General features: G+C 57.2%; 1 protein-coding gene across 1 annotated transcript; it reads right to left on the reverse strand.

Annotated features, from left to right (window-relative positions):
• Positions 1-691: 691 nt before the first annotated feature.
• Positions 692-19,067, reverse strand: VWA5B1 (von Willebrand factor A domain containing 5B1). The gene is given in 23 exon segments (XM_087702467.1): positions 692-1,339; positions 2,323-2,446; positions 2,878-2,938; positions 3,117-3,222; positions 3,457-3,481; positions 3,570-3,753; positions 4,061-4,198; positions 4,645-5,345; positions 7,219-7,435; positions 7,734-7,929; positions 8,381-8,566; positions 11,224-11,338; positions 11,648-11,838; positions 11,840-11,851; positions 12,674-12,784; positions 13,792-13,846; positions 13,848-13,966; positions 14,520-14,641; positions 15,122-15,253; positions 16,697-16,845; positions 17,670-17,892; positions 18,197-18,343; positions 18,920-19,067. Coding segments are annotated over 23 exon segments (4,101 nt in total). The 5' UTR covers positions 19,059-19,067.
• Between the last annotated feature and the right edge of the window lie 6,197 nt (positions 19,068-25,264).

Raw genomic sequence — 25,264 nt, forward strand, 5'->3', positions numbered from 1 at the left:
CTGGGCTGCCGTGGGGGGCTCCCGGTGGGGGTGGGGGAAATCCACACTGGGTGGGGAAGGCAGCCTGAGAGGGCGGGGCTGAAAGGGTCCAGAGACCGACTGCAGCCAATCCAATCCTTTTGTGTCCTGCCAAGACCCTCCCAGAGGCAAACTCTGCACGGCCCCCCCCTGACCTCCCTAGGCCTCCCCCTTGCCCCTCCCTGGGACCTGGGGTGCCTCTTCCCCTCCGCGTCACCCAATGGGGCAGCTCCACAGACTCACCCCCAGGAAAGCCCTTGGGAGAAACGTTTTCCTGGAGCCCTGAAGGCCACCTATCGGCTGATCTGCCCCCTCCCCACAGATGGAGCAAAGGGCAACTGCGAACCCCCCCCCCTTGGGGGAAGACAACTGCTGCCCAGAAGCCCAGGAGGGACGGCTGCACCGCCTCCAGAGCTGAACAAGGGGGCCTGGGGAAGAGCGGAGGGCGAGGGCGGCAGCGCCATCACCCGCCTCCCCCAGGCAACCTGCCCCCACCTTCCCCAACCAGCACCAGCCCCAGGCAGCCCAAGGCGGGAGCTGCAGTCCACCGGGGTCCAGAGACGCCCCTGGCATCAACCGGACGGCCGACAGCCCGGATGATGTTGGATGGAGCTGGGGTGGGGCCCAGAGCGGCCTCCCTGCCTCTGCCCCCCCTCTTCCCCCCCCCCAATTCCTAGACATCCTTCGGGTTGTAACACAGCAGGTTGAACTGGAGGTTTTCGTTCCAGTGCCGGAGAAGCACGAACAGCTGCTGAGCCGCCGTCTTGAGGGCCGGCAGGTTCCGCCCTTCCGGGATGTCCTGCTCTCCCAGCCATCGGCTGGCCTTGGCGGCCACCAGCTCCCACTCGATGAAGTAGGAGGCCGAGCTGTGCTCCAGCCACGCCAAGGCCACCGCCGTGGCCCACAGCATCCCCTCCGGCTCGGCTCGCTGCTGGAGCTGAACGTCGGCCAGCCACGCCTGGAGTTCGGAGGTCTCGCTCTCCGAGCCTCGGCCGCTGTCCGGCGGCGATGGGGCGTTCTCTGGGCTGGAGCAGCTCTGGATGGTGATGGAGGGAGGGGACAGGCGGCCCTCGGCCCCGGGGACCCGGGAGGAGGTTTCCGCTGCGGGAGGACGTCCACGCAGGGCGGCCTCGCCCTCCCCTTCAGCCGCGCTCTTGGCTTCTCCCGGAGCGTCCGCGTTCCTGGAGCTGCTGGAAGGACTGAGGCCCAGGCGGTGGCAGGCGAAGGGCGAGGACCACCTGAGCTTCTCCAGGGGGATGCGGATGGCCTCGGAGAAGGCCTTGTTCAAGAGGAAGGGGCCAGAGGCCAGCTGGAGGGACACCTGGGGAGAAAGGCGGAGGAGAGGGCCTCAGTGAGAGAGCTCCACCTCTTCAGATGATGTGGGCTTCTCCAAAGCCCAGGGCAGGAGAAGCCGAGGTCCCTCAAGGGCAGCTCAACGCTGGTAGCCTGGTTTTCCTCAGCCAGCCCAGCTGGAAGGCCTCACAGCATCCGTCTCTCGCCCTGCTCCTCTCCCCACCTCCAGCAGGAACTCTGGGATCTTCTGACCTGCTCTTGGGACCTGCAGAAGCCCACCTGAGATTCGGAGAAGTGGCATGGATTCTCCTCTGGAGGGACTCACCTGACGGCCGAGGCCGGCCCCCAACAGCAGACGCTTGAAAGCAAATTAAGGTTGCTCAAGCCCCCCCCCCCCCCAACGGAGACCTGTCTGAGAACCAGGTTTCTACAAACCAGGATGGAAGTTTGCTTAAAAACAGACAGCCCAGCATTGGGCATCGGACTCTGGATAAAACAGGGCAGTGAAATGGTCCGTCTGCAAGGCATTTTTGCGTGCATTGTTAAGGGCAGGGGTCTCCAAACTCCGCCCCTTTAAGACTGCTGGACTTCAACTCCCAGCATGGCTGGCTGAGGAATTCTGGGAGTTGAAGTCCACAAGTCTTAAAGGGGCCGAGTTTGGAGTCCCCTGCCCTTAAGGTGCGAACTGCCGTATCCGATTTGAACCTGGTTTGTAGCTTGTTTTGGTTCAGATCCTGGTCCTGGGAATGCAACCGAAATACATTTCCTCCACCTTCTGCTTAGATGGCGAGAGAGTTTGGAGGAAAGTAAAATCTTTCAACTTCCTCAAAACTTTTTTTTAAACTTTTTTTAAAAACTTTTGTAATATGTGTTGTTGTTTTTTAAACGTTGTACGCTGCCCTGAGTCCTTGGGAGAAGGGAGGCATATAAATCCAATCAACCAAAACTAAATTTTCCCAGGCAGCCCCAGTCGTCCCTCCGTCCCGTCCCCCCCCCGCCCAGCGTGCTCACCAGTGGCAGATAATCGACATTTTCATTCTCATTTTCCGAACTGAGCTCATTGCCCTTGGCAGGAAACTTCCCCATGAAGCCTCGGGCAGCCTTAGTCAGGAGCCTGGCCTTGTTAAACGTCAGCCTGGAGGAAGGAGAAACCGAGGCAATCACACGGCCGGACCTATCCCGCCCCCCCCCCCCGGGGGTCTTTTTAAAGGAAAACATTTCACCTTCTAAGAAAACAAAAGTCAAAATTAGTTATTTGTTCTCACTCTTAGGAAATCCCACCCCCCTGGGTCTTTTCTACATTAGTTCCATCCATTGCTTGATCTGAGTTCCAATTGTGGCGATCACAGAACGTGCAAAATATTTTAAGTTTTAAAATATTAATATTTAATCTCCAGAAGATTCAGAGGGGGGGAGGGATAATAAACCCTGTTTATTGCTGGGAACCTAGTAACACTTAATGCCAAATTTTAAGAGAATTCCTGACGGATTTTCTTAAAAGTCTGCATATTTTCTTCTCGTGTGAGTAAACAGCCACCTCTCTCGGGGACAAAGAGCGAATTTTACCTGGCACCGAAGAAGTTTTCGATGGACTTTTGAGAGGAAGCGGGTGGGCTGCGTAGTAACCCTGTAAAGACAAGGGGACGTTAGCCATGCCGTACGGAATAAATTAGAGTAGGGGGGGCTCCAAATTTGGCAACTTTAAGACTTGTTGACCACCCCCATAGGAAACTGCTGCCGATCAAAGAGAAGGACCCTGAGTTGGGCAGGAATAAATAATGCTTCCCCCCCCCCTCCTCTCCTACCGTCTGGAAAATTCTGGCGATTCCCTCCGGCGGAAGGAAGAGAGGCAGGAGGAGAGGGAATATTCTCTTCTGCGTCTGCATGGGAAGAAAGGGGATCAGGAGGATCCTGAAGCAGCCAATCCGTCGGCTCAGCCGTTGGGCGCGTTGGTGCACGGCATCACCCGGAATGACATTGCTTAGCTGGGGAAGGGGCTGCACTCCTGACCTTTGGCCCCTGGAGCCAGTTTTAAGTTCGGGGACCCTTTCCTCAAGCGCTTTGTTGCAGGAGGGAAATTAAAGAGGGGAAGCTCCACGGGGGGTGGGGGGGTGTTTCCTGGCAGCCGAGTGGAGGAGGAGGGACTGCTGAGCCCCGGGTGGGCTCCTCTCTCAGGGTAAACAGAGAAACAGGGGTGTGGGTGAGTTTTCAAGGCAGGCGGCTTCCGTTTAAGGACGAGGGGAACTGCTTGCTAGGACCTCCTTGACTTATGACCGCAGTCGAGCAGGATGGGAAAAGTGGCTCCAGGGAGAATCTTACCTGGGTGAGGCAACCCAGGGCCTCCGCCGCCGTGAATCCGACCCCAGCTAGCCGAGAGTCCCCGGTGCCACCGCCGGCCCTCGGCCTCTGAGCTCCGTTGGCTGGAGGGCTTCATCAGCAGACCTCAAGAAGAGAGGAGGGGGAGGGGAGGGGGTCCGTCTTAAAAGAGGACCCTGTTCTAACCCAAGGAAATATTTTGGAGCGGTGAGCAAGGCCCAAGGAAAAAAAGGCCCGGGTCCTTGACTTACGACCAGGGTTTCCAAGCAGTTGTTAAGTGAGTCGCACCTGGCTTTACAACCTTTGATGGGGACCGTGCTGCCTGGGGAATTCTGGGAGTTGAGGTCTGCTTATCTTTAAGTGCCAGGATTGAGAAGCGCCGTCTGGGTTTTGGATGCCAGCGCAGTGTCTTCCCGAGAGCTTTGAGCCTCACCTGTGTTGGGATATTTCAGGAGGCTTGGCAAATAGTTGTTGCTGCTCAGGTCGACCGGCACAAACGCCGTGAATTTGCTGATCACGTTGCAGGATTTGCTGGTGTGCACAGCGTTGGCCTGGTACCGCCGCCCGGACCCTGCAGACGGAGAGGAGAGCAAAAGCCTTTAGGTAAATTGTGTGTGAGCTGGGACTCAGCTGATCTCTGGACGTCTTTTCTCTCCCATCATTTGGGCTGCTCAAAAAGTTCTGCAAACCCCAGATGGAAAATGCATGTCTTTTTAATCCTTTTCCTGCCCAATCACGGCCGGGGGACTTAGGACCCCAGACCCATTTACAGACGGGAGTTCCCTGCTTTGCATTAAACACCCAGGAGCAGCGTGGGATTCGCCTTGCGGATGTTCAAAGACCAATTTAGTCTTGTTCCAGTTCTGGACGAGAAAGAAATCCGCATTTTTCTGGAGAAAACAACCTAGCCTGTCAGAAAATAATATATATATATTTAGGGCCACCCCAAGGCCTCCCTGAGAGAGAGAAAGGGGCGGCTGAGAGGCCAGTGGGAGAGGACCAGGGCTGCCCAAATACCGTGCTCGATCTCAAACTCCCTCTCGGCCAGCTGCTCAAAGTCCTGGACGATGGACTTGGCAGCCAGGTGGTGGAAAGTCTCATTCCAGATGTCTTCTTCCTCCTCCTCCTCCTCCTCCTCCTCCTCCTGCTGGCTCTTGTCTCCTCGGCTTTGGAAGAGGGGTCCGAGGTCGAAGGTGATCTCCCACTTGACCGGCTGCCCGTTCTGGAGCCCCTTCACCAGGGCCACGCAGGGCGACCTCCGAGACCCCCTCCAGCCGCCACCGGCCGAGGAGCCTGCTTCCAAATCGGGAAGGTCCCAATCCGAGGTGGACTCTGTTTCAAAGTTGAAGGAGGGATGCTGGGCAGACTCTGCAAGAAACGCCAGAGAGATGATGACCCCCCCGTGGTGGTGGGAATCCATGAGCCACGTGGGGCCATCTGGGCAGGGGGTCCTTGCCCCACTCCGGAGAGCCTTACAAGAGGAAGCAAGGCATCCCCAGGTGGCTCCGGCCCTTCCTGGTCCACGCCAACAACACCCCCCCCCCAAATTCTCATACCTCTGCAAGGGATTTGGAAGGCAAATCTGCAGAATGAGAACTTGGAGAAAAACCGCAGGGTTGTTGTTGCAACAGGAAGAGAAGCTCAACTTGTGGGACGCTGACTTTGCAAAGGCTTCCCTACCTCTGTGCGTGGGGCGGATGCCTCCACTCAGCCACCCACTCCCACAGCCACCCAAAGCGGGTTCTACAAGCCAACATCCAAAGGTGGGCGGGCCTCCCAGAGTCAGTGCAAGCCCCCCAGCCCCCCCGCAGTTTACCAGGCTCTCCGGGGCTCCGGCTGTCCAAATAGGAAAGGGGGCTGGGGTCCTGGGAGCCGGATCCTGCCCCTGCCCCCGTCCGCCTGGGGCCCCTGGGCAGCTGGCACAGGTCCTGGAGCAGAGATGGCCGCCGTGGGCCGGCTCCTCCTCGGGCCTTCCTGGGGGCTGCGGTGGGGCCGGCTGTGAGGGGCTGATCAGAGGGAGACACTCGAGGGAGGAGGAGGAGGAGGAGACACAAAGCCCCCCCCCGCATCCCCCCCCCACACGTGTGACTCGGGATACGGCCACCCAAATCAGTACAAGGAGTCCTGTTTAGTGGCTGCTCAGAGTGACAAAGGAGTTACTGGAAAAAAGGTCGTTAAGTGAGCTTTGCCCCATTTCACGACCATCCTTGCTACAATTGTTAAGTGAGCTCCTGTTCGGTCAGGAACCCGGTCATTAAGTGAATCTGGCCCTTCTCCGTGGACTTAGTTCGTCAGAAGGTCGCCAAAGGGGACACTCGGTGACCGTCATAAATGTGAGTCAGTTGCCAAACGCACGAACTTCGGTCGCGTTGCCATGGCGACGCTCCGACGTGGCCCTAAGTCGCTTTTTTTCAGTGCCGTGTCGTAACTTCGAACGGTCACTAAACGAATGGACATAAGTTGACTCCTTGTATCCTCGACTTCTGACCATTTCTGGAAAGGAGTCCAGCTGGGTCGCAGGTGAGGGGCCAGAGCCCCCTCTTTCCCCTGTGGGGCTGCCTGGGACCCAGGAGGGCAGAGGGCTGGACTAGATGACCTCCAAGGCCCCTTCCTTGGATCGCTCGACAGAGCCGGCTCTGGCAGGAAGGCAACAGTGCTCCAGAGGCTCACAGGCAGCTCCACCTTCCTTCAGGGTCTCCGGGGGGATTTAATGAGGGGGTCGCCCTGAAGCCGAGGCGCAGGAGGAAGCCAGCATCGATCTGACCATCATCCCCTCGAAGCCCTTCAGTCTCCTGCCAATCAAGCCAGCATCGATCTGACCATCATCCCTGTCTGCTCTAAGGCCCCTTCACCGGTGGCCAATCCACCTTGGGTTGCTATGGAAACCTTTGCTCTCGCAGACCGGCCCCCCCTCTCTGGAGCCAGCGGAGGCAGCTGGGTTGCCGGGGGGGGGCGGGGGGGGGCTGCCACCTGCCTGCCAATCCTAGAGATGGCATCGATCCCCCTCACGCACATCCTTCCCTTGCAGGGGTCTCTTTTTCTGCCTTCTTTTGCTGGCAATTCCCTCAAAAAGGGGGGGGGGTTGCAATGGGCTGGGAGGGGCTGCTGGGTCTCTGCTGCTCTCTGGTCTCTACTAAATTCCCCCCCCCCAGGCCGTTTTCCCATTTGGGAAAGACGGTGTGTGTGTGTGTGTGTGTGTGTGTGTGTGTGTGTGATTGTCCAATCAAAGACACACGAACACATATGACAGGTACAGGGTCTACACTCCCACCCTGGGAGGCTTCTTCCTGCAGGAGAATTGCCCCACGTAAAGATGAATGGAAGGACCGAGTTGAGTTGGAAGGGACCTTGGAGGTCTTCTAGTCCCACCCCCTGCTCAGCCAGGAGACCCTCGAGCCTCCTGGGCAAACGCCTGGCCCGTCTCTCCTTCAACACCTCCACTGATGGAGAAGCCGCCACTTCTGCAGGCCAGCTTCATCGTTCTCCCCGCCGAGAAATTCCTCCTTATTTTGAGTCTCGGAATGCCGAGTTGGAAGGGGCCTGGGAGATCTTCTAGTCCAGCCCCCGGCTGAGTTTGCCCTAAGCAGCCACCTCAAAGCATCTGGCATCCTCACCTGAAGCTCCACCTGCCCAGGCTGGGCGTCTGAAGGGATCCGGCTGAGCTCCTGCAGGGGGACCTTCCGGAGAGGGTTCGAGCCCTGGATGGAGCTGGAGTCGCTGGCCGTGGGGAGCTTCTGCGGGGGCTCCCGGTGGGCGACCTGGCTGGAACTGTAGGCCCTTCGCTGGGAGGGGGTCGCGGGGCCAATGCCTGAGGAAACAACCAGCATCAAATAAGCTTTAGGCCCCAGGAGAGCCGTGCTGACCCTGGGCAGGGAAACTGGCTGGAAGGGCAGGAGGCCCAGCGTGTAAAGATCACAAAAGTTGCATTCCTGAGGTTTATACCAACACGCTTCTCTTTTCCCTAAAAGCTGCACAAATGACCCACATTCTTATATCTTCCCACGGTCCAACCTTCTCCAGTTTGCTCAAAAGGGAAAGAAAAATCTGCACAGCAAAGGAATAAATTGGTAAAAATGCGATCAGTGGCTGAATCCGTCCAAACTCACCTGAATCTACATCCGATTCGCTTCCCATCTCCCCACTGCTCCTCTCCGAAGGAAATCCGCTTTCGGGATCCTTGGTAACCTCCCAGTTCTCCAGCCCCCCTCCTCCTCCTCCTCCTCCTCCTTCTTCTTGGGAGTGGAAGAAAACGGAGCCTCCCGACTCTTGCGAATGCAGCATCCTGTACCGGCGTCTCTTGTCCTGGGGAAGAGAAGGTCGGGCTGGCCTGCATTCGTGGCTTCCAGGCCGGTGGCTCAGTGGCAGAGGGCCGGGTCTCCGACTGAGCCGCTGGAAACCGTGGTAGGACAACTCTTTCCCTTCTAGCTCTAGGGATGCTAGGGATAAACCCTGATGGCCTCCTCTGCCCATGAGGAAACCCAAGTGTTGACCTCTCCTCTCCTCCCAGAAGACCCCTGGTGGGTTTTTATTGGTCCGTGGTCTCATATCAAAGATCTTTGGGTTTTGGCTTCAATACAGGAAGTCCTTGACTTACAACTGTTCATTTACTGTCACCACAATGCTGGAAGAAGTGACAGGAGCATTCAGGGAGGATTCTTCCGTGCGTTGGGTGTCCAGGAACCGCGATGGAACTGAAGCTCCATCAGCCCCAGATGACCGAGCACGGCCATCAGAGGGGCCAGCGGCCACTCACCAGCCGGGGGTTGGAGACGTAGAGGGAGGTGTCACACACAATGCTGTAGGCCACCAGGCGGTCCCCTGGGAACAGGCAGCTGGCGTTGACTGGCGAAATCAGGACTTCTGTCGTTTCGGGAAAGACCCAGTCGACGGAGACGTCGCTCACCACCGGAGCCATGGCTGCCTTCAGAGACCGGATCATCTAAAGGCCCGGAGGACGTTTTCGGATCAGAACGGGGGTCACCCAGATCGCTTAAACGCCCCCTCCCCAATCCCAGTAAACCCCAAACAAGACCCATCTCTTTTGACTGGTCTGCAGGGAGGCCACTCCGTAAGGCCACACCTGGAATCCTGCATCCAGTGTTGGTCTCCACTGTGTAAAAAAGACGTGGAGACTCTGGAAAGAGGGCAGAGAAGCAAGAGGACGAGGGGGGGGGCTGGTTGCAGGAGCTGCGGACGTGAAAAGGGATCTAGGAGCAACAGGACAGCAGCCTTCCAGTATTTGAGGGGCTGCCACAAAGAAGAAGAAGGGGGGGTCCACCTGTTCTCCAAAGCCCCCGAAGGCAGAGAGGAATTTCCTGTCCCCAGAAATTGCAGGTGCTCCAACACTGGAGGTTTCTAAGAAGAGTCTGGACTGGACCATCTGCCCAGGATGGCACAAGGTCCCCTGCTTGAGCCCCTCAGAGAGGGTCCGCAATTTGGGAGTCCTCCTGGACCCACAGCTGACCCTAAAACACCATCTGTCGGCTGTGACCAGGGGGGCATTTGCCCACCAGGTTCGCCTGGTGCACCAGTTGCGTCCCTACCTGAACCGGGAGACTTTCAGAACAGTCACTCACGCCCTTGTGACCTCAAGACTGGACTACTGCAATGCGCTGTACATGGGGCAGCCCTTGAAGAGCATTCGGAGACTTCAGCTTGTCCAGAATGCAGCCGCGCGAGCGATTGTGGGTGCACCTCGGTTCACCCACGTAACACCTATCCTCCGCGAGCTGCACTGGCTGCCTATTGGTCTCCAGATACACTTCAAGGTGCTAGTCGTAACTTATAAAGCCCTTCATGGTATTGGACCTGGGTACTTGAGAGACCGCCTGCTGCCAATTACCTCCAACAGACCGATTAGATCCCACAGATTAGGCCTCCTCCGGGTTCCATCAGCTAGCCAGTGTCGACTGTCGACCACCCGAATTGCTGCGTTTGTTGTATTTTTAATCTGTCTCTGTTTGTCTTGTTCGTTTTTGTATTGCCCCTTCCCCATGTGTTTGTTCGCCGCCCTGAGTCCCCCCGGGAATAGGGCGGCATACAAGTATAATAAATACTAAATACTAAAATCCTAGGGGGCTGGACTAGAAGACCTCCAAGGTCCCTCCCAACTCTGCTATTCTGTTGCATTACTTTTACTAGAAGGATACAAGCGCCAGAATCCCACAAGGCTGAGCGCATTCCCCCCTCCCCGCTTCCCTTCCTGAGAAGGTCTTACGCCCGAGACCCTGAGGACAATGAGACGCCTCCAGAGGTTTCAGACATCTGACGGGCTTTGTGGCAGGTCTCCGAACACGAACAGGGCTCTTCTGAAAAAGAGGCGGCTTTCGAACCCCCTCCTCCCTCCCTGCTTTTGTAGCTCTGAGCCCTTTCCCTCCTCCAGCTATAAATCCCCCCCCTCCCTTCGCTAATGACGGCTCTGGCAAAACTCATAGAACAGCCCCCCCCCCCCTGCGAACTGGCATTTTCTGACCTTCAACCACGCCAAGAGGTCAATTGATCTCCCCATCTCTCTCTCTCCCTCCCTCTCTCCCTCTTTCCTCTCTCTCTCTCTTCTCTCACCCTCTCTCTCTCCCTCTCTCTTCCTCTCTTCTACCTCTCTCTCTCTCCCTCTCCCTCCTCTCTCTCTCCCTCCCTCTCCCTCTCCCTCTCTCTTTCTCTCCCTTTCCCTACCTCCCTCTCTCCCTCCCTCTTTCTCCCTCTCCTGATGCCAGTCTTTTATCTCACAGATTTGGCAGCTGAGAAAGAATCATATATCATTATTGGAGGTGGGGGCGGGGCGGGGGTCTTTGATTCTCCCACCCCCTCCTTTTGCAGAAGGGGAGATGGATTTGTAGCAAGAGAGACTCTGGAAGAGCATCTTTCGTAGTCCTTGGGGGTGGTTAGGTCTTTATCGGGCAAGCATTTCAGTTCTCCCTGATTGATCAAAGTAATCTACTGCGGAGGAATCCCAGCCCCCCCCCCCCCCCGGCTCCCTTCCCTCTCTTAGCCCAGGACGCTTTACGGGGCCCTTGTGGTGGGATGAGAAGGAGGGGGAAACCCTTTCCTTTGCTGCCTTGGGGCCATGGAGATCAGGCAGGTGGTGAAACGGAGGAATAAAGAGAATTCAGTCTCCCCTCTGTTGCTTTGGAGGATCCCATCACTGCCTCTTCTCTGGGGCAGCCCCTCCAATGTGGGAAGGTCCCATCATGCCCGCCCTGGTCCTTCTCTCCATCAGGCTAACCCTCCTCAGTTCCTGCAAGTCTTCTTCACCCGTTTTATGAAGCCCTCTAATCATCTCTTTCTTTCTTTCTTTCTTTCTTTCTTTCTTTCTTTCTTTCTTTCTTTCTTTCCTTCTTTCTTTCTTTCCTTCTTTCTCTTTACTTCCTCTCCCTTCCTTTCCTTTCCTCTCTTATCCCCTCCTCCCTCTGCTTCCCTTCCTCTTCCTCCTCCTCCTGGTCTTGTTTGATAGCAACTGCATCAGACTAACCTTCATCCTTGGGGTTAAAAGAGGAAGCTGCTCCTTTAAAAACGGGGTGGAAGGGGAATGGTCTTTTTAAAAAGAGGCGGTGGGACTTTCCCCCCCCCCCGTGCGGCCCCAACTGCAGCAGCACCCACCTTCGGCTGCACCCGCTCCCCTTCGGCCAGGAATTCGGCGCTTCCTTTGGTTACGGCCGCCAGGCCCTTCATCAGCCTCCGGCAGGCGTTCTTCCCCAGGCCGAAGGTGTAGCACCTGCAGCAGGAAGGGGAGGGGAGGAGGAGGGGCAGGTGGGCAAGGAGGGGCAGGATTAAGGGGGGGGGCCGGAGGGAGGGAAACTCTGGCTGGTTCCTCTGCAAACGTCACCCACAGATTCAACAGGAGAATCTTTGCTGGAAGAAACGAAGCTCGGCCGGAGGGAGACTTTCCCAAAGGCTCCGGGGCTTCGTTGCCTTTATGGGCCTTGAGGCCAGCCCTCTTCCCTTCCCTCAGCCCCGTTTTCGGAAGCGTCCTCCTCCAGCACCTGTCTGAGCCCCTCCTGCGGCCCGGACTCCCCCGGCCCACCTGGTGGAGGAGGCGTGGCTGCGCAGGAGCTCCAGGGCTTTGCCGGTGTTGGCCCCCGCCCCGTCCGTCAGCAGGAAGAGCAGGCGGGGGTGGCCGCGGTGGATCGGCTGCCGGATGACCCACTTCAGAGGGGGCAGGACGTTGGTGCTGCCCATGTCCGCCCGGATCTTCCTGACGCTCTCGCAGGCCCCCCGCCAGGTTCTCCTGCAGGGGAGGCAGAGAAGGGGCTCTGGGCACACGGCGGAAGGGGCCCCCCGAGGGCGGAGGGAGGGAAGGAGACGACTGGGACAGAGGAAGGATGCAGGTGGCCTCAAATTACAACAGCTGAAGGAAACTCCTTCTTCCGACAAAAAAAACCCCTTTTATTCATTTGCTGTGAATTCTGCTCCTTCACATCCAGCCAAGCCTTTCCAGGGAGGATTTACGGTCACAGACCTTATCTGGCTTGGAGAGCTGCCAGGCTGAGATCTGCAGAACTTGGCCAGGAGTCTCCAAACCAATTAAGGGAACTAATGGTCTCCTGCAAACTCCACTCCCCTGTCGCTCCTCTTTTATTTCCCTTGGGAGGGGCCATTCACCGTCCTCCTGAGGCCTTCCTCCCAAGTCGACCCCTGTTCTTTAGCTCTTCCCTTCGTCTGGCCACTCCGGGCATGCACACACTGGGAAACAGGCTCCAGCTGTTCCTCTGCCTCACTGATGTCTGACTCCGAAGGAAAGCTGACAGCTCCGCTGGCCGCTGGTGGGTCACAACAAACTCTCTTGCTACGGGCTTGATTGGGGTCATAAGCCAAGGACTTCCTGCATTTCAAACAGGGAGCAGAGTCTTCCCCCAAAGCAGCTGCCACAAAGGGGCCGAGGCTCTGGTGACCCCCCAAATCAACCCATCCTGAGGCCTTCCCACTGCGCTGAAGCCTCAGCTGACCCAGGAAGCGCCCTGCCCATCCTCAGTTAACCAGCAGAGGCCAAAGCGGCCCTTGCATCAGCCCGGCTGCCGGAAGAGAGGACTGCCAAAACGCCTCCCTTTACCTCCGAGTAGGCCTGGCTGGCAGGGAAGACGGCCTTGAAGGTGGATCCGAAGCCAATGACGTTGAAGAGGCAGCCCGGCACGAGGCTCTTCAGGACGAGCACCAGGGCCTCCTGCCAAGGGAAGGGAGAGGCATGGTCAGGGCTCCCCATGGCCGGTCCCAGGAGGGCCGAGAGGCGCCCAGCCCCAGCAGCAGGGAGTCCTCGGGGGATGGGGAGAGAGAACCGGCTGTTCACGGGGGGCACCGATGGCGTTCCCTCGTCTGCAAAAAACCCAGCCAGGCTCAGAGAGCCCCCAGCTCTCCTCCTCTCCACAAACCCCACCCTCTTCTCACCCTGATGATGTTCCCTATTTGGGCCACGAAACGTCTGCAAGGAAGCCACCAAGCTCAGAGAGCACCCAGCCCCCCCCACCCCGGAGTCCTTTCCTCTCCCCCCCCCCCCCTGCAGCCTTTGGCATCGGTGACTTTCAAAGCCGGATTAATGAATGGTGAGTCATCTCTTGATAAGCGCCGCAAGGTTTTGGCGCAGGCAGGTTCCGAGCTCCGGGAAGGCAGGCCCGCCAGGGAAGGGGCGCCACGCAACCTGCCCATTTCCCCCCCTGCCCATTGGGCGCTTTGCATTCCAGGCATGCCATGAAATCGTGTCGTTTCGAGGGTTTGCTGATTTTTTTCTTTCTTTCTTTCCTATCCCCGTTGTGCAGACGGCACACGGCAAAGGTTGTGTGTGTGTGCCTGACGCTCCTTTCGGCTGCAGTGCCTGAAGATGGGTGGAATTCAGCTCATACAATTCCGCAGCCACGATCCCTTCCTCTCCAACGTCTCCACTCTGGGGAGCGGGATGGGCAGAGGGGGAAAAAAACCACCGATCCTGGCTGGGGAATTCTGGGAGTTGAAACCCACCCGTCTTCTTCAGCCTGTGGAGGTTGTTCTGCAGGATTGCTTCTAAAGCCTAAAGGGTGTTTCTGTGTTGCAGGACTGGCTTTCTCACCCCACGAATTAATTAAAATGGGACCCAAACCCTGACTCCCCCCCCCCTCCTCTCTCCCTCCAAGCCCTCTCCACAGCACTCCCTTCCATCCAGCCCCCCCACCCCACCCCCGCGCAGCCTAAGCATCCCACCTTCACCCGGGCGATGTTGGTGCCAGCCATACTCCGGCTGCGGTCCACCAGGATATGAATTCCCATGGGTGATCCGGAGGTTCGGCTGCACCGTTTTCAGATCCGGGCAGAAGTTCAACATGATCACCGGGTGGTGAGGGATGTCCTTGTGAAGCCTCTTCCGGATAATTTCGGTCTGAAAGGACCAAGGAGGGGAGATTAAAAGAACTTTTAAAAACTCTTCTGGCCGGCCGCCCATCGGGGTGGGGTGGGGAATCATGGAGGGAGAAATTCCCTGGGGCTGGTTAGAGGGAGGGAGAAAGACAGACGGACAGATGGACAGGAGAGACAAGAGAGCCGGAGGGCAGTAGGGGGGGAGGGAGGGCTGGGCAGAATCGGACGATTGCAAACAGGTGGGATGCAGAGAGGTTCCCGGGTTGAAGCAAAGTCCCAAAGGAGATTTTTGGAAGAGGCAAGTGGACTTTCTTGTTTATCTCTGAAGACATTTCGCTTCTCAATCCAAGAAGCTTCTTCAGCTCCGTAGACTTCAGTCCTCATTGGGGTGTAGCTCAAGGATCGTCTGTAAGATGGCTGCCCCCCCCACCCCACTGGTTGTCCAAGACGCACGTCTGAATGGATGGTCCCGCTTTAAGTAGGGCGGAAGAGCTGTGGACTTCTGGAATCCCCCCTTAAAGGAACAGAAAGGGGGTCCCTCCTTTGCCCAAACCCCAGACCCCTCCCGTGCCCACCTTTTTCTCGGGGCTGGGGTCCTTCTTGGTGCCTCTGATGAAATCGCTCCGTCCACTCAGGTGCTGCTCGTACTGGGCGGGGGCCATGTCCCCCTCCTCCATCAGGACATGGGCATGTGGGGCTCTGGGGAACAAGGGGAGGGGAAACAGTGGGGCGGTCAAAGGAGGGAGGGGGCCCACAGAACTCTCCGGAACTCTGCAGCTTGACCCACCGGTTCCTTTCGAAGGCCAAAGCTCCGCCCTTTTAAAACAAGCACGGTTTTTGGCTTTGGACATTGGTGCCATTTGCAACAAGCCCAACAATCACAAACACACAGACACACAAACCACACACAGAGAGATCAAATGTAAAGAGGGGTTGGCAGGGAGGGTTCTCAGAAAACAGAAACCTGCTGATGACCTGGAATCCTAGGGTTGGAAGGGACCCCTGGAGGTCTTCTAGTCCAACCGAAGCGGAAGAGCTTATAGTACCATCCGGTCTCTTCTTGAAAACCTCCAGCGATGGAAGTGTGCCCTGCTTCTCTTCTTCCCTCGCCCACCCGCCCATCCACGCACCCCCCCCCACCCTGCGGGCGAAGGAGCCGAAGAGGCTTCCCACCTACCGCTTGGGTGGATCAGGACCTCCACCGGGCGGTCGAAGGTGTGCTTGTTGGCCAGGGTGATGGTGATGCTCCTGGCTGACCTGGCCGAAGGGTCGGCGTCCGCTCGGATCTCGTGGGTGGGGCTCTCCACTCCTGTTTTGGGAGGGGGGGCGCAGAGGAGGGGGTCTCAGAGGTCATCTAGATCTGTGAGAAAATAGCTCAGGGCGGCCACCCAGCCTCCTCTTCAACCGGCTCATATTTATGACGGTCGCAACGTCCCGGGGCCACGCGATCACCTTTGCCACCTTCTGGCAAACAAAATCAATGGGGAGGCCAGATTCACTTAATGACGGTGTTCCTAACTTAACAGCTGCAGTGATTCACTTAACTACTATAGCAAGAAAGGGCACAAAATGGGGCAAAGTTCACTTAGCGGCCCTCTCGCTTCACCATGGAATGTTGGACTCAGTTGTGGTCGTAAGTCAAGGTCCACCCATATATTTTTATTCCCTGTTAAACGGCCGTGTCAAAAGGTCATTTTTGTGACCGAGAGGCAGCCCTATAGGATTCCGACTCGATCTCGGATGGATCCGTCTCCATTAAATGCGCTTAGCAAAACTGCGTCCCTCCGCGCGATGGAGGGCAGATCCGATTAGCATCTCCACCCGCCTCTAATGTGGAAATTAAGGGCGGCCTCTCCTTTGCGCCCTCTGAAAACGTCCCCCGAGGATTGGCTGCAAATGCCACATTGCCTTCCCTTCGGGAGGCTTCGGTGGTGCTTTTAATGGCATTTATCCCTTTGATTCCTGTAGCCGCCTGGGCTCCCAGCCTGGCCCTGCCCTCATTTCCTGGCCGTTGTGACTCAGCAACGGGGGGCAGGCTGCCTCTTCACGTGTTTGGCCCCATGGCTCCCTGTCACGCCCCACTCCACTTCCCTTCGTTCTTCAATTGAGCTTATATGTACGGCTAGTCCTCGGCTTAGGGCCAAAACTGAGCCCCAAAATCCATGTTGCCGAGTGAGACATTTCTTAAGTGGGGTTTGCTCTGCGTAATGACCTTTCTTGCTACAAACACCACAATTGTTAAAACAGTCGCATGGTTGTGAACCCGGCTTCCTCTCAAGAGGGAATCGCGTGACCCATAAATATGAGTCCATTGCCAGGCTTCCGAATTGTGATCATGTGACCGTGGGGTTGCTGCCCTGGTCGTTAAGTGTGGAAAATGGTCATTAAGTCCCTTCTTTCAGTGCCGTCGTCACTAAGTGAAGTGTTGTAATTCACTGACTCCTGTATGAGGTCTGGCCATTTCAGCACCTTGGAGAGCTCTCCAGGCCCTTCCAAGAGAGGACGGGGAGATCTTAACTTTGAGGGCAGTGGGTCATCTTCTGGGACACTGGTCGGCTGACCACAGGGTGGACAGGCTGCTGGACAAGAGGGGCCAGGGCTCCCGTCCACCAGGCATGGCTTAGCTCCAGTTGGCTTTTCCGTGGCCAACTGAGCAGCCCAGATAATGTGGCTTTAACCGGTGCCAGAGATTCTGGGTGCCCAGAAGAGGCTTTTCCTGCCTCTTAGCTCCACCTTTGATATCCCGGCTGACCTGCCAATAAACACGGCCCTCGGATCTCCAGGGAGAAGCTGAAGTCGTACTCCGCAGGGTTGGTGGTCTCGGCTTCCAGGTGATGCGCCAGGCAGAATTTCCCTGCTTGTTCTGGAGAAAGCGTCCCACCACTGCTGTGCCTCTCCCTGCTGGGGAGAAGACGGTTTGTCAGGATATATCTATACATGGCGGAGGAGGAGGAGGAGGAGGAGGAGGAGGAGGAGGAGGAGGAGGAGGAGGAGGAAGAAGAAGAAGAAGAAGAAGGGAGGGAGGGAGGGAGGGAGGGAGGACTTTGGGGTCCCGGGTGCTCTCTGAGCTGGGTGGTTTCCTTGCAGACGTTTCATGACCCAACTAGGGAACATCATCAGTGCTAGCAAGGAGTGGGGACTTGTATATAAACAAGGAGCAAACCTCAGTAACCTCCTAGCATGGATGACGTTCCCTAGTTGGGTCACAAAACGTCTGCAAGGAAGCCACCCAGCTCAGAGAGAGCCAAGGGCCCCAGAGTCAAAGGGAGCTTTTGAGCCGGGCATATAAACTTAGCTGAAACACGACGTTCAAGACTGAACCCACCCATTTTCCAGCCCTTCCAAGGTGCCCTTCTTAAAAGGTCGGTTTCTTCATAACTTGACTTTTTTCCCCCTATTCTGCTGGCGCGTTAAGAACGTTCCCCGTGTTGTTTTATTTCCACAAAGAAAAGCCGGGCGTTTGGGGTTTCCCCGTCCCGGGCCTTTTTTAATTTAACAGGCACTACTTTCCCCACCGTCATGAAAGCCTCCCGCAAGAGGGTTTGGTGAACCGCTGCTTACCCAAGATTATTTCCCTGCTCAGGGCGTTAATTAGGTTCTTCTAGGAAAAAGTCGACTGCAGTCTGACTCAGGAAGGGAGGTTTTTCTTGGGTCTTTCCCTGCCTCAACCCAGGAGACTAAAGTCAGGGAGGGTCTCGACTCAAACTCTGGCCGAAGAGACTTACAAGGGGAGGTGGTGCCCAGAGAGGCTGCTGGTCAGGTGGGAGGCTTTCTGGGGCACTCTGGGGGTACAGACGGCTGGAAGGAGGACCCTGACGGCCCCCGTGGGGAGGGTCTGGAGCTCCGAGGACGTGCTGATGCAGATGGAGACGTCCACTTGAGGGGGAACGATGCCCACGCTGGCCACAAAGATGACCCTCTCCAGGTCTTCGTCCAGAACGACGTGGCCTACAGGAAAGGAAACTCAGGCGGCCGATCTCTGCTTAGCAGGCCTCGTCTACGTTTCATTGAAGGCTTCCGAGGAGGTGCCAGGACCTTCCTCTCTAAGGCAGACGTGTGGACTTCAACTCCCAGAATTCCCCAGCCAGCGTGGAATTCTGGGAGTTGAAGTCCAGAAGCCTTGAAAGTGGCCGTGTTTGAAGGCCCCTGTTCTAAGGGAGCAGCTTTAGTGTCGCCCCCTCCTGGAGCCTTGAGTATCGGAGCCTGGATATTACCTGCGATGAGCCCTTTGCCCCCTCCCCTCCCCTCTCACCCTCCTCATCCGGGGGTCCCCCGTCGCTGAAGCTGCTCTCCTCGATCCTCGCCTTGTCTTTGATCTGCACCGTCACCACCCGCTCAGCGATCACGGCTTCGAAGCCCACGACGGTTGTGTATTCGTCCAGGGGGTAGATAAACATCCCTGGGGAGGGAAGGGGTTTTTTTTTCCCAGCAGGTGAAACCTCCCTGCGGCTGGAATGAAACCTCCCCGAGAGAGAGAGAGAAAACCCGCGGAAGAAACGGCCCCACTCGGGACGATCCCTCGGCCCACCTGCTTTGGCAGCCCCAAGCGTGAAATGTGGAAGCCCGAGGGGTGTCTCGGTTGGCACCCTCCAAAGACAGGCAGTCCTCGAGTTAGGACCACCCTTGAGGCTAGCATTTCCGTTGCTAAGCAAGGCGGGTGTTTCTGTGCCTGAATTATGAGCGTTTTTGACCTGATGAAGCAATGGAGGCCGTGACTTTGCTTGTTGGAAGCCGGCTGGGAGGGACACGTGTGGCGATTACATGACCGTCATAAGTACAAGTCAGTTGCCAAGCGCCCGAATTCCGATCACGTGATTGTGAGGATGCTGCCACGGTTGAAAGTGTGAGGACCAGTCATAAGTCACTTTTTGAACTCCCCGTAACTCCTCAGGGGCCTGGGCTGCCCCCTCTCATCCCCTCGTAATTCAGGAACCGCACGGAAGGAAGGGACTCGGGGGGAGGCAGCCATACTGACCTTCAAAAGGATGGTCCTCCGAGTTGCGGTAGGACAGGCAGGCGGTCATTCCGAAGGCGTAGCCACTGACGCAGGAGGTGACCTCCGAGGCAGCCAGAGGGAGGACGGTGCTGGTCGTCCGGTTGACCAAGCCCGGCATCCTGGCGGCCCTCTTAGGATCCCAGCAGAAAAGGACCAGGGCTCCGTCCCTCTCCTCTCAAATACAAAGATCCCGTCCGCCCGTCCGTCCGTCCGCCAGGCCACTGCAGGTGGACGTAGGAAAAGCCCCAGGTGGAAATTCAGAGGCCCTTTGGGTGATTCCCAGACCAAACAGCCGTCCAGCCCCCCCACCCCATGAATCTGCTCTGCGGTTCTCCCATGTTTTCCAAGAGTTTGAGGATCGGTTTCGGAGATCTCCTGGGGGCCTTTTGACCAGTGAGCTGGGACTGGCTTCTCTAGGGATCGAACATCTGGCTATTGTGAATATTTCCCCTCATCCTCCTTGAGTGCCTCGTGGCGGGAACCTCCCACTGTTTGTGGGGCCTTTTCTGATGCTGAAACTTTGCAACACAACTCTTGGGGGGGGCTGCAACAAGGGGGGGGAACTGAGACAGATGCAGATGCTCCATGGACAGAAAGCAGAGCTGGGCTCTGGCCGTGGTGGGCTGGATTTTTGCACCCCCTGCCTCAAATTCTCTGCCCCTGGCTGCCTTTACGCTCCGGAGCACCAATAAACAGGCAAGGGGGAGGCGTGGAGATCCAGGCAGATCCCACAAGCGACCATCGGCCCTGTGGCCGCTCAAGGGCGGCTCTAGACCGATGCGCCAAGGGATCCGTCCCACTCTCTGCATCTTCCATCTCCTTTTGGTGAGGACGAGTGATTCATTGCCCAACAGTCTCGCTTCCTCGCAGGGTAATAAATCAAGTCTTCCCAGGTGGAAGGAAGGAGGAGGGGGGGTCGCAGACAGGCTCAGGTTCAGCAGGAAGGGAGGCAGAGAGAAAGGGAAGGTGTCGGGGGTGGGTGGGGGGTATTTGCACACATCCCCAGGGTGGGCCAAAGTGAACCCACCTCCAAGGGCTTTCTCACTTCCTTGGGTTCTAGGATCTCCGAATGGCCCCCTTACCAAACGCACTGAAGTTTCCTTCAAACCCTCTCTCTGGGGGTGACCCTCAGCACTGACCTCCCTGTTTGGGGTAGAGAAACAGGTGAGGGTTGGGCTTCTTCCCTTCCTTCCTTCCTTCCTTCCTTCCTCCCTTCCTCCCTCCCTCCCTCCCTCCCTCCCTCCCTCCTTCCTTCCTCCTTTCCTTTTTGTCCCTGCCTGGGAAAGTGGACCAGTGGATAATTTAATTTGGAAGAGTTTAAGAAAACTGAAGCAATGGAGGGAGGAGCTAAATGGAGCCTCCCCTTTCAGGGACTGTCTACCACCAAAAGCTTAGACTGAATGAAGAGCAGTTCCTGGGACTAATGTTGGAAGCAACCCAAGGTCCCAGCCGGAGAGAGGTTTAATCGGTGGGGATGGTTGGATCTTTGCAGCCCCCCTTCTCTCTCTCTCTCTCTCTCTCTCTCTCCCTCCCTCCCTCCCTCCCTCTCTCTCTCTCTCTCTTTTCATACTTACGACCAGGGTTGCATCCCCACCATCATATAAACAAAATTCTTAGCAATTGACTCGTATTTATGACGGTCGCAGTGTCCCGGGGGTCACGTGATCCCCTTTTGCGACCGTCTGACCATCCACGGGGGAAGCCGGGTTCACTTCACAACCATGTGACTAACTTAACAACGGCAGCGATTCACTTAACAGCCGTGGCCAGAATGGCTGTGAAATGGGCTGATTGAACAAAACCGATCTGGTGAATGTCTCGCTTAGGAGCAGAACGTTTGGGCTCCGCTGGTCGTAAGTCGAGGACTACCTGCCTTCCAACCAAAGTGGCGTTTTGCAGAAGACGCCGTGGTGGTGTGCTAATTGTGCCTGGTGTGTCCGTGCGCTCTGCCTGGCAAGATAAGGACTAGGAATCCGCGACTCCCCTTCCGATGCGGAAGAAGAGGCAATCGTATTTATTCCTCAAGTGGATCCACCTTTAGAGGCCGTTCGACTGGCAATCGGAGGTGAGACACTGTGAGCCCACAAAGAGAATCGATTGTGACGTGTGGCTTTCCCTGGGATAAAGACGCATTTGCTCCCTTCTGCAAAGCTTCCCTGGGCTGCCGAGCCCACCCCGAACAGAGGAGCCCCCCACAGGGGAGAGGAGGGGGCCTTAGCAGGGACCCAATTCCGGCAGGAGAAGGCAAGAGGGCTGCTTTCCAAAGAGGCTCCTGGAGGAAGGGGGGAGGGGGGGGACACCTGGCACGTCCAGGCTGGCCACCATCCTGCAGGGCCCCACCTGGCAGCAGAAGCCCCCCCCCTCCACAAAGGGGTCAGGTGGGGGGGGATAAAAGGGATCTTGAACAAGTCAGGGCAGGCAACAGGTTATACTGTTGAAAACGTGTGAAGGTAGGACCCCCGGAACTGTGGGGGGCTTCGGGTGAAAACGGGACTCGGGTGCAGAAGACAAGGAGGAAGCTGCTCTCTTGGGGAGCGTAGACCCCCCCTCTCCCCCCTACTCAAAGGGGAGTTCACGGGAGAAGAGGCAGCCGCTCCTAGGTTCAGCAGAAGCCCCCCCCTTCTTCTTCTCTCTGGAGATGAGGAGGTGGGCGATCTTCAGGTCCCTCCCAGCCCCCTCCCCGTGCAGCCCTTGTCCCCCACCCCCGCCCTTCCCACGGGACAGCAGCCGTCCAAAGGACGAGGCATTCGGTCTCTTCGCTCCGTTGTTTGCAAACACCCTTTACACACGCAGAGCCACAACTGCAGCTGTGGGGAAGGGGGGGGGATGTTGTGTCTGAAAGCAGCAGGAGACCTGGAGCTAAACAGGTTGGGGGGGGGACGGAGGTGGCTCTTTCCCTTTCTATCTATCTCTGTCCCCCTCTTTCTCCCCCCTCTTTTTTCTCTTTCTCTCTTTCTCTCCCTTTTAAATCAAGGCGGGGAGTCCCACGCAGGGTGGCATTTCCTTCCCCTCGCCCCCCCCCCTATTGTCCCAGACTCAGCGCGGGGCGTCAGAAAAAAACCGGAGACTTTTGGGGGCCAGGAGAAAGTCCCCGCACAGGGACGGAAAAAGCTACCCGGGAGCGAAAGTCGCGACGGCTTTTCTTTTGGGGCGGGGGGCTGCTCCTACCTGGGCGGTCGGGGGTCCCGGGACGGCTGCCCGCGGGGAGCACGGCCGTCTCCGACGGTTCTCCCGAAGGCAGCGGGCGGAGGCAACAGGTGGGCCGGCGGGATCCGGCGTGGGGCTGGCCGGGTGGGGGGGCTCCGTCTCCGCTTGCCTGCAGCGCCTCTTCCTTTCGAGCGAGCGGGAGAGCGCGGGGGCTCGGCTGGCCGTCGGAAAGGACAGGCGCGCACGCACACGCAGGCGGGCGGGCAGGCAGGACAGGCGGCGGGCGCAAAGCGGGTCGCAGCCGCGCGAGGAGGACTCCCCCGCACCCACCTCCCCCTGGCTCGGCCAGCGTCACCTGCCCGCCGCTCTCCTCCGTTTGGGGGCCAACAGACCCCTGCCTGCCCGTCAGCATTTGAGGGGAGCCAAGTCCCCCGTCCAAGTCCTCTCTAGTTTGGATCGCTCCCTGCCTCCCTGGGGCGGCTGCCTGGCGGGGAGGCCTCCTGAGACAGGAAGGGTCAGCCTTGCGATTGAAGGACGACAAAGGAAAGACGGAGACGTTGGGCGGGACACGGACGTCCTTGGCGCTCAGCCCGGCTCCTGCTCATTCAGGGAAATCACGCTTGGACATGACAGCAAAGTGGATTTGGGGGGGGGGGACCCAGCTCTCCAACTTTGGTGCCAGGCTCCTTCCCGTCACCTTCAAGGCTGGATCCCTGTTCCCATCATCCCCAACCCTGCTTACAATTACTACACTGTGGTGGGAGAGGATGGAACCTGGGGTCTCCTCTCGGGGTGGGTGAACTGTGCGTTGGCCCTGTTGAATTCTACCCTTGAACGAACATTCGTTTAACAGAGTATAAACTTTCCTTTATTTCTCCCGGCAGTCTAGAAATGACGGGTTTTAGGACAAAAGTTTCAACTCTGTAAATCACAGTTTAGTTTCTGATTCTTTTTTTCTTTGTAAGGGGCTTTTTCTCAACCTTGAGCACGATGGGTGGACTTCAATTCCCAGAATTCCCCAGCCAGCTGTTGGCCTCCCTGGCTTCTCAGCTCAACTGAGGTCCTGACGGTAACTCCACCTTCAGTCCTTCTTCTGATAATAGAGGAGGGCAAAGCTTAGCTCATCAATGACCGGGCATAATTAAGCATTCACAGTTTGAGTGGTGGGAGGTAGGTACATAGCCCAGCTTAGCAAAAAAGCTGCTTAAACTACCATCGGCAGGGTCCCCGCATTGTCGCCTTAACTGCAGTTTGCCAGAGAACCGTGTCTTTTTCCCTTTTGACGGGAGAGCCTGCCCTCTGCGTTGACCGAAGCATAAACAACCTCATAAATCAGGCGGAGGGTGCTTGGGAGACAGTCACCCTCTTCGTTCTTTAAGTGGAAACATAATGAGGTTCTCATTATTATCCCCATCTATTTCTCCAGCCATCTGGCCGTCCTCCTCCAGGGCGAACGCCAGGGAAGGAAGACACCTCCGAGACTTAAATGCCAGGAAAAAAGAAGGTTATTTGAAGAATAATCACCCCCCAGGAGGAGAACAAGCCGTGTTTTTCAGCCTTGGCAGCTTTAAGGATGGGTGGGCTCCCAACCCTTGGGGTGCTGAGCCCTGCCCAGATTGAGGACCCTTGGGGGCCCCGGGGGCGCTCTGAGCTTGGCGGCTTCCTTGCAGACTTTTCATGGCCCAACTTAGATAACGTCATCGGTGCTAGCGATCACGTCACCTGGTTTGGGTAAGGAAACACCTGCAGGGAGACTGCCAAGCTCAGAGAGCACCTGGGACCCCTCAGGCCAGCCCTGAGCTGCAAATGTCCCTTCTCTTTTATGGGAACCTAGTCGGTTCAGTGTTGGAGCCCCCGGGGTTAGTTTTTCAGTGGCTGGCCTGGCCAACTCCCAGGGCCAAATCCTCATCGAGGGTATCCCATCCGCATGAGGCCCAGTGTGCCTAAATGTCTAAATTCAAGGGGTCTCAACGTTCGGCCAGAGGAATTGAGCAAGCGCAGGGAAGGGTGTGAATGAAGACGGATCCAGATGGTTCCCGGCCATTGAGCCAGGATTGCACCCCGTTCAAGGTGCATCTCAGCAGGCACCCCGGTTCCCCTTCGCCCGCTCGGATTCGGCTTGCTGCAGCTGCTTCCCCAGCACTGGCTCAGCACCCACACCGACTCGGCTGCCCGTTGCCATGGCAAAGGCCGTGATGTCACCCCGGGAAATCAAGACGATGATGAGACGGCAGGACCCCCGAAGCTGACCCCAGCCCGAAGCGGTCAGCATGGGAGAAGAGGGGGCAGATGAGAGGGAAGGGGGGACGTGGCTGAGCCCTGGGGGAAGGGGCAGGGAGGCGACGCACAGCAGCCCTGCCATGCCACCCTTGCCAACAGCGTCATCCAGGCTGGAAGGGGGGGACAGAGGGGTTGTGACCAGGAGAAAAATGCCTTTTGCATGACGATGCCCCCTGCGCTCAGCCACGGAAGGGGGCGAAACCCAGAGGATTGGCTGAGTACCCTCACCCAGCCGTGGGTCACCCAGTAGCCCATCACCTCATCCGTGCAAAAAGTTCTTTGAAGAAAAGACCTTTAGGGATTTTCTGGTTGGCGGTTCATATGTCCTGATGCAAATGTGTTGGTTTATTTACGTATTAAATTGATATGCTGCCCAGCTCGTTGCCTGTTGAGTGACTGGTAGTCCTTGACTTACAACCATTCGGTTCGTGACCATTCGAAGTTGCAACAGCACTGAAAAATGTGACAGGAGCGTTTTTCACACTTACGACCATTTCAGCATCCCTGCGGCCACACAATCAAAATTTGGGTACTTGGCAACCGACTCATATTTATGACGGCCGTAGTCCCCTTCTGTGACCGTCTGACAGGCAAAGTCAAGGGGGAAGCAGGATTCACTCCGCAACCAGGTTGCTAACCGGACAGCTGCAGGGATTCACTTAACGTAGCAAGCAAGCAAGGTGGTAGAATGGGGCAAAACCAAAATGTCTCGCTTAGTGACAGAAATGTTGGCCTCAATTGCGACTGTAACTCGAGGACCACCTAAATTGCCAATAATTGGCCACAGAGGGGAATTCCAGCCTGCCCACCAGGGGTGAAATTCTGTGGGCGTGGCGTGGCTTGATACTGCCAAATCCCCATTCCCTCCCCACTCGGGGGGGGGGGGTTCCAGCCAGG

The sequence above is a fragment of the Thamnophis sirtalis genome, unplaced genomic scaffold (assembly GCF_051295495.1).
Source record: "Thamnophis sirtalis isolate CommonGarterSnake01/CBP01778 unplaced genomic scaffold, rThaSir2_p1.2 scaffold_15, whole genome shotgun sequence".
Lineage (NCBI taxonomy): Eukaryota > Metazoa > Chordata > Lepidosauria > Squamata > Natricidae > Thamnophis > Thamnophis sirtalis.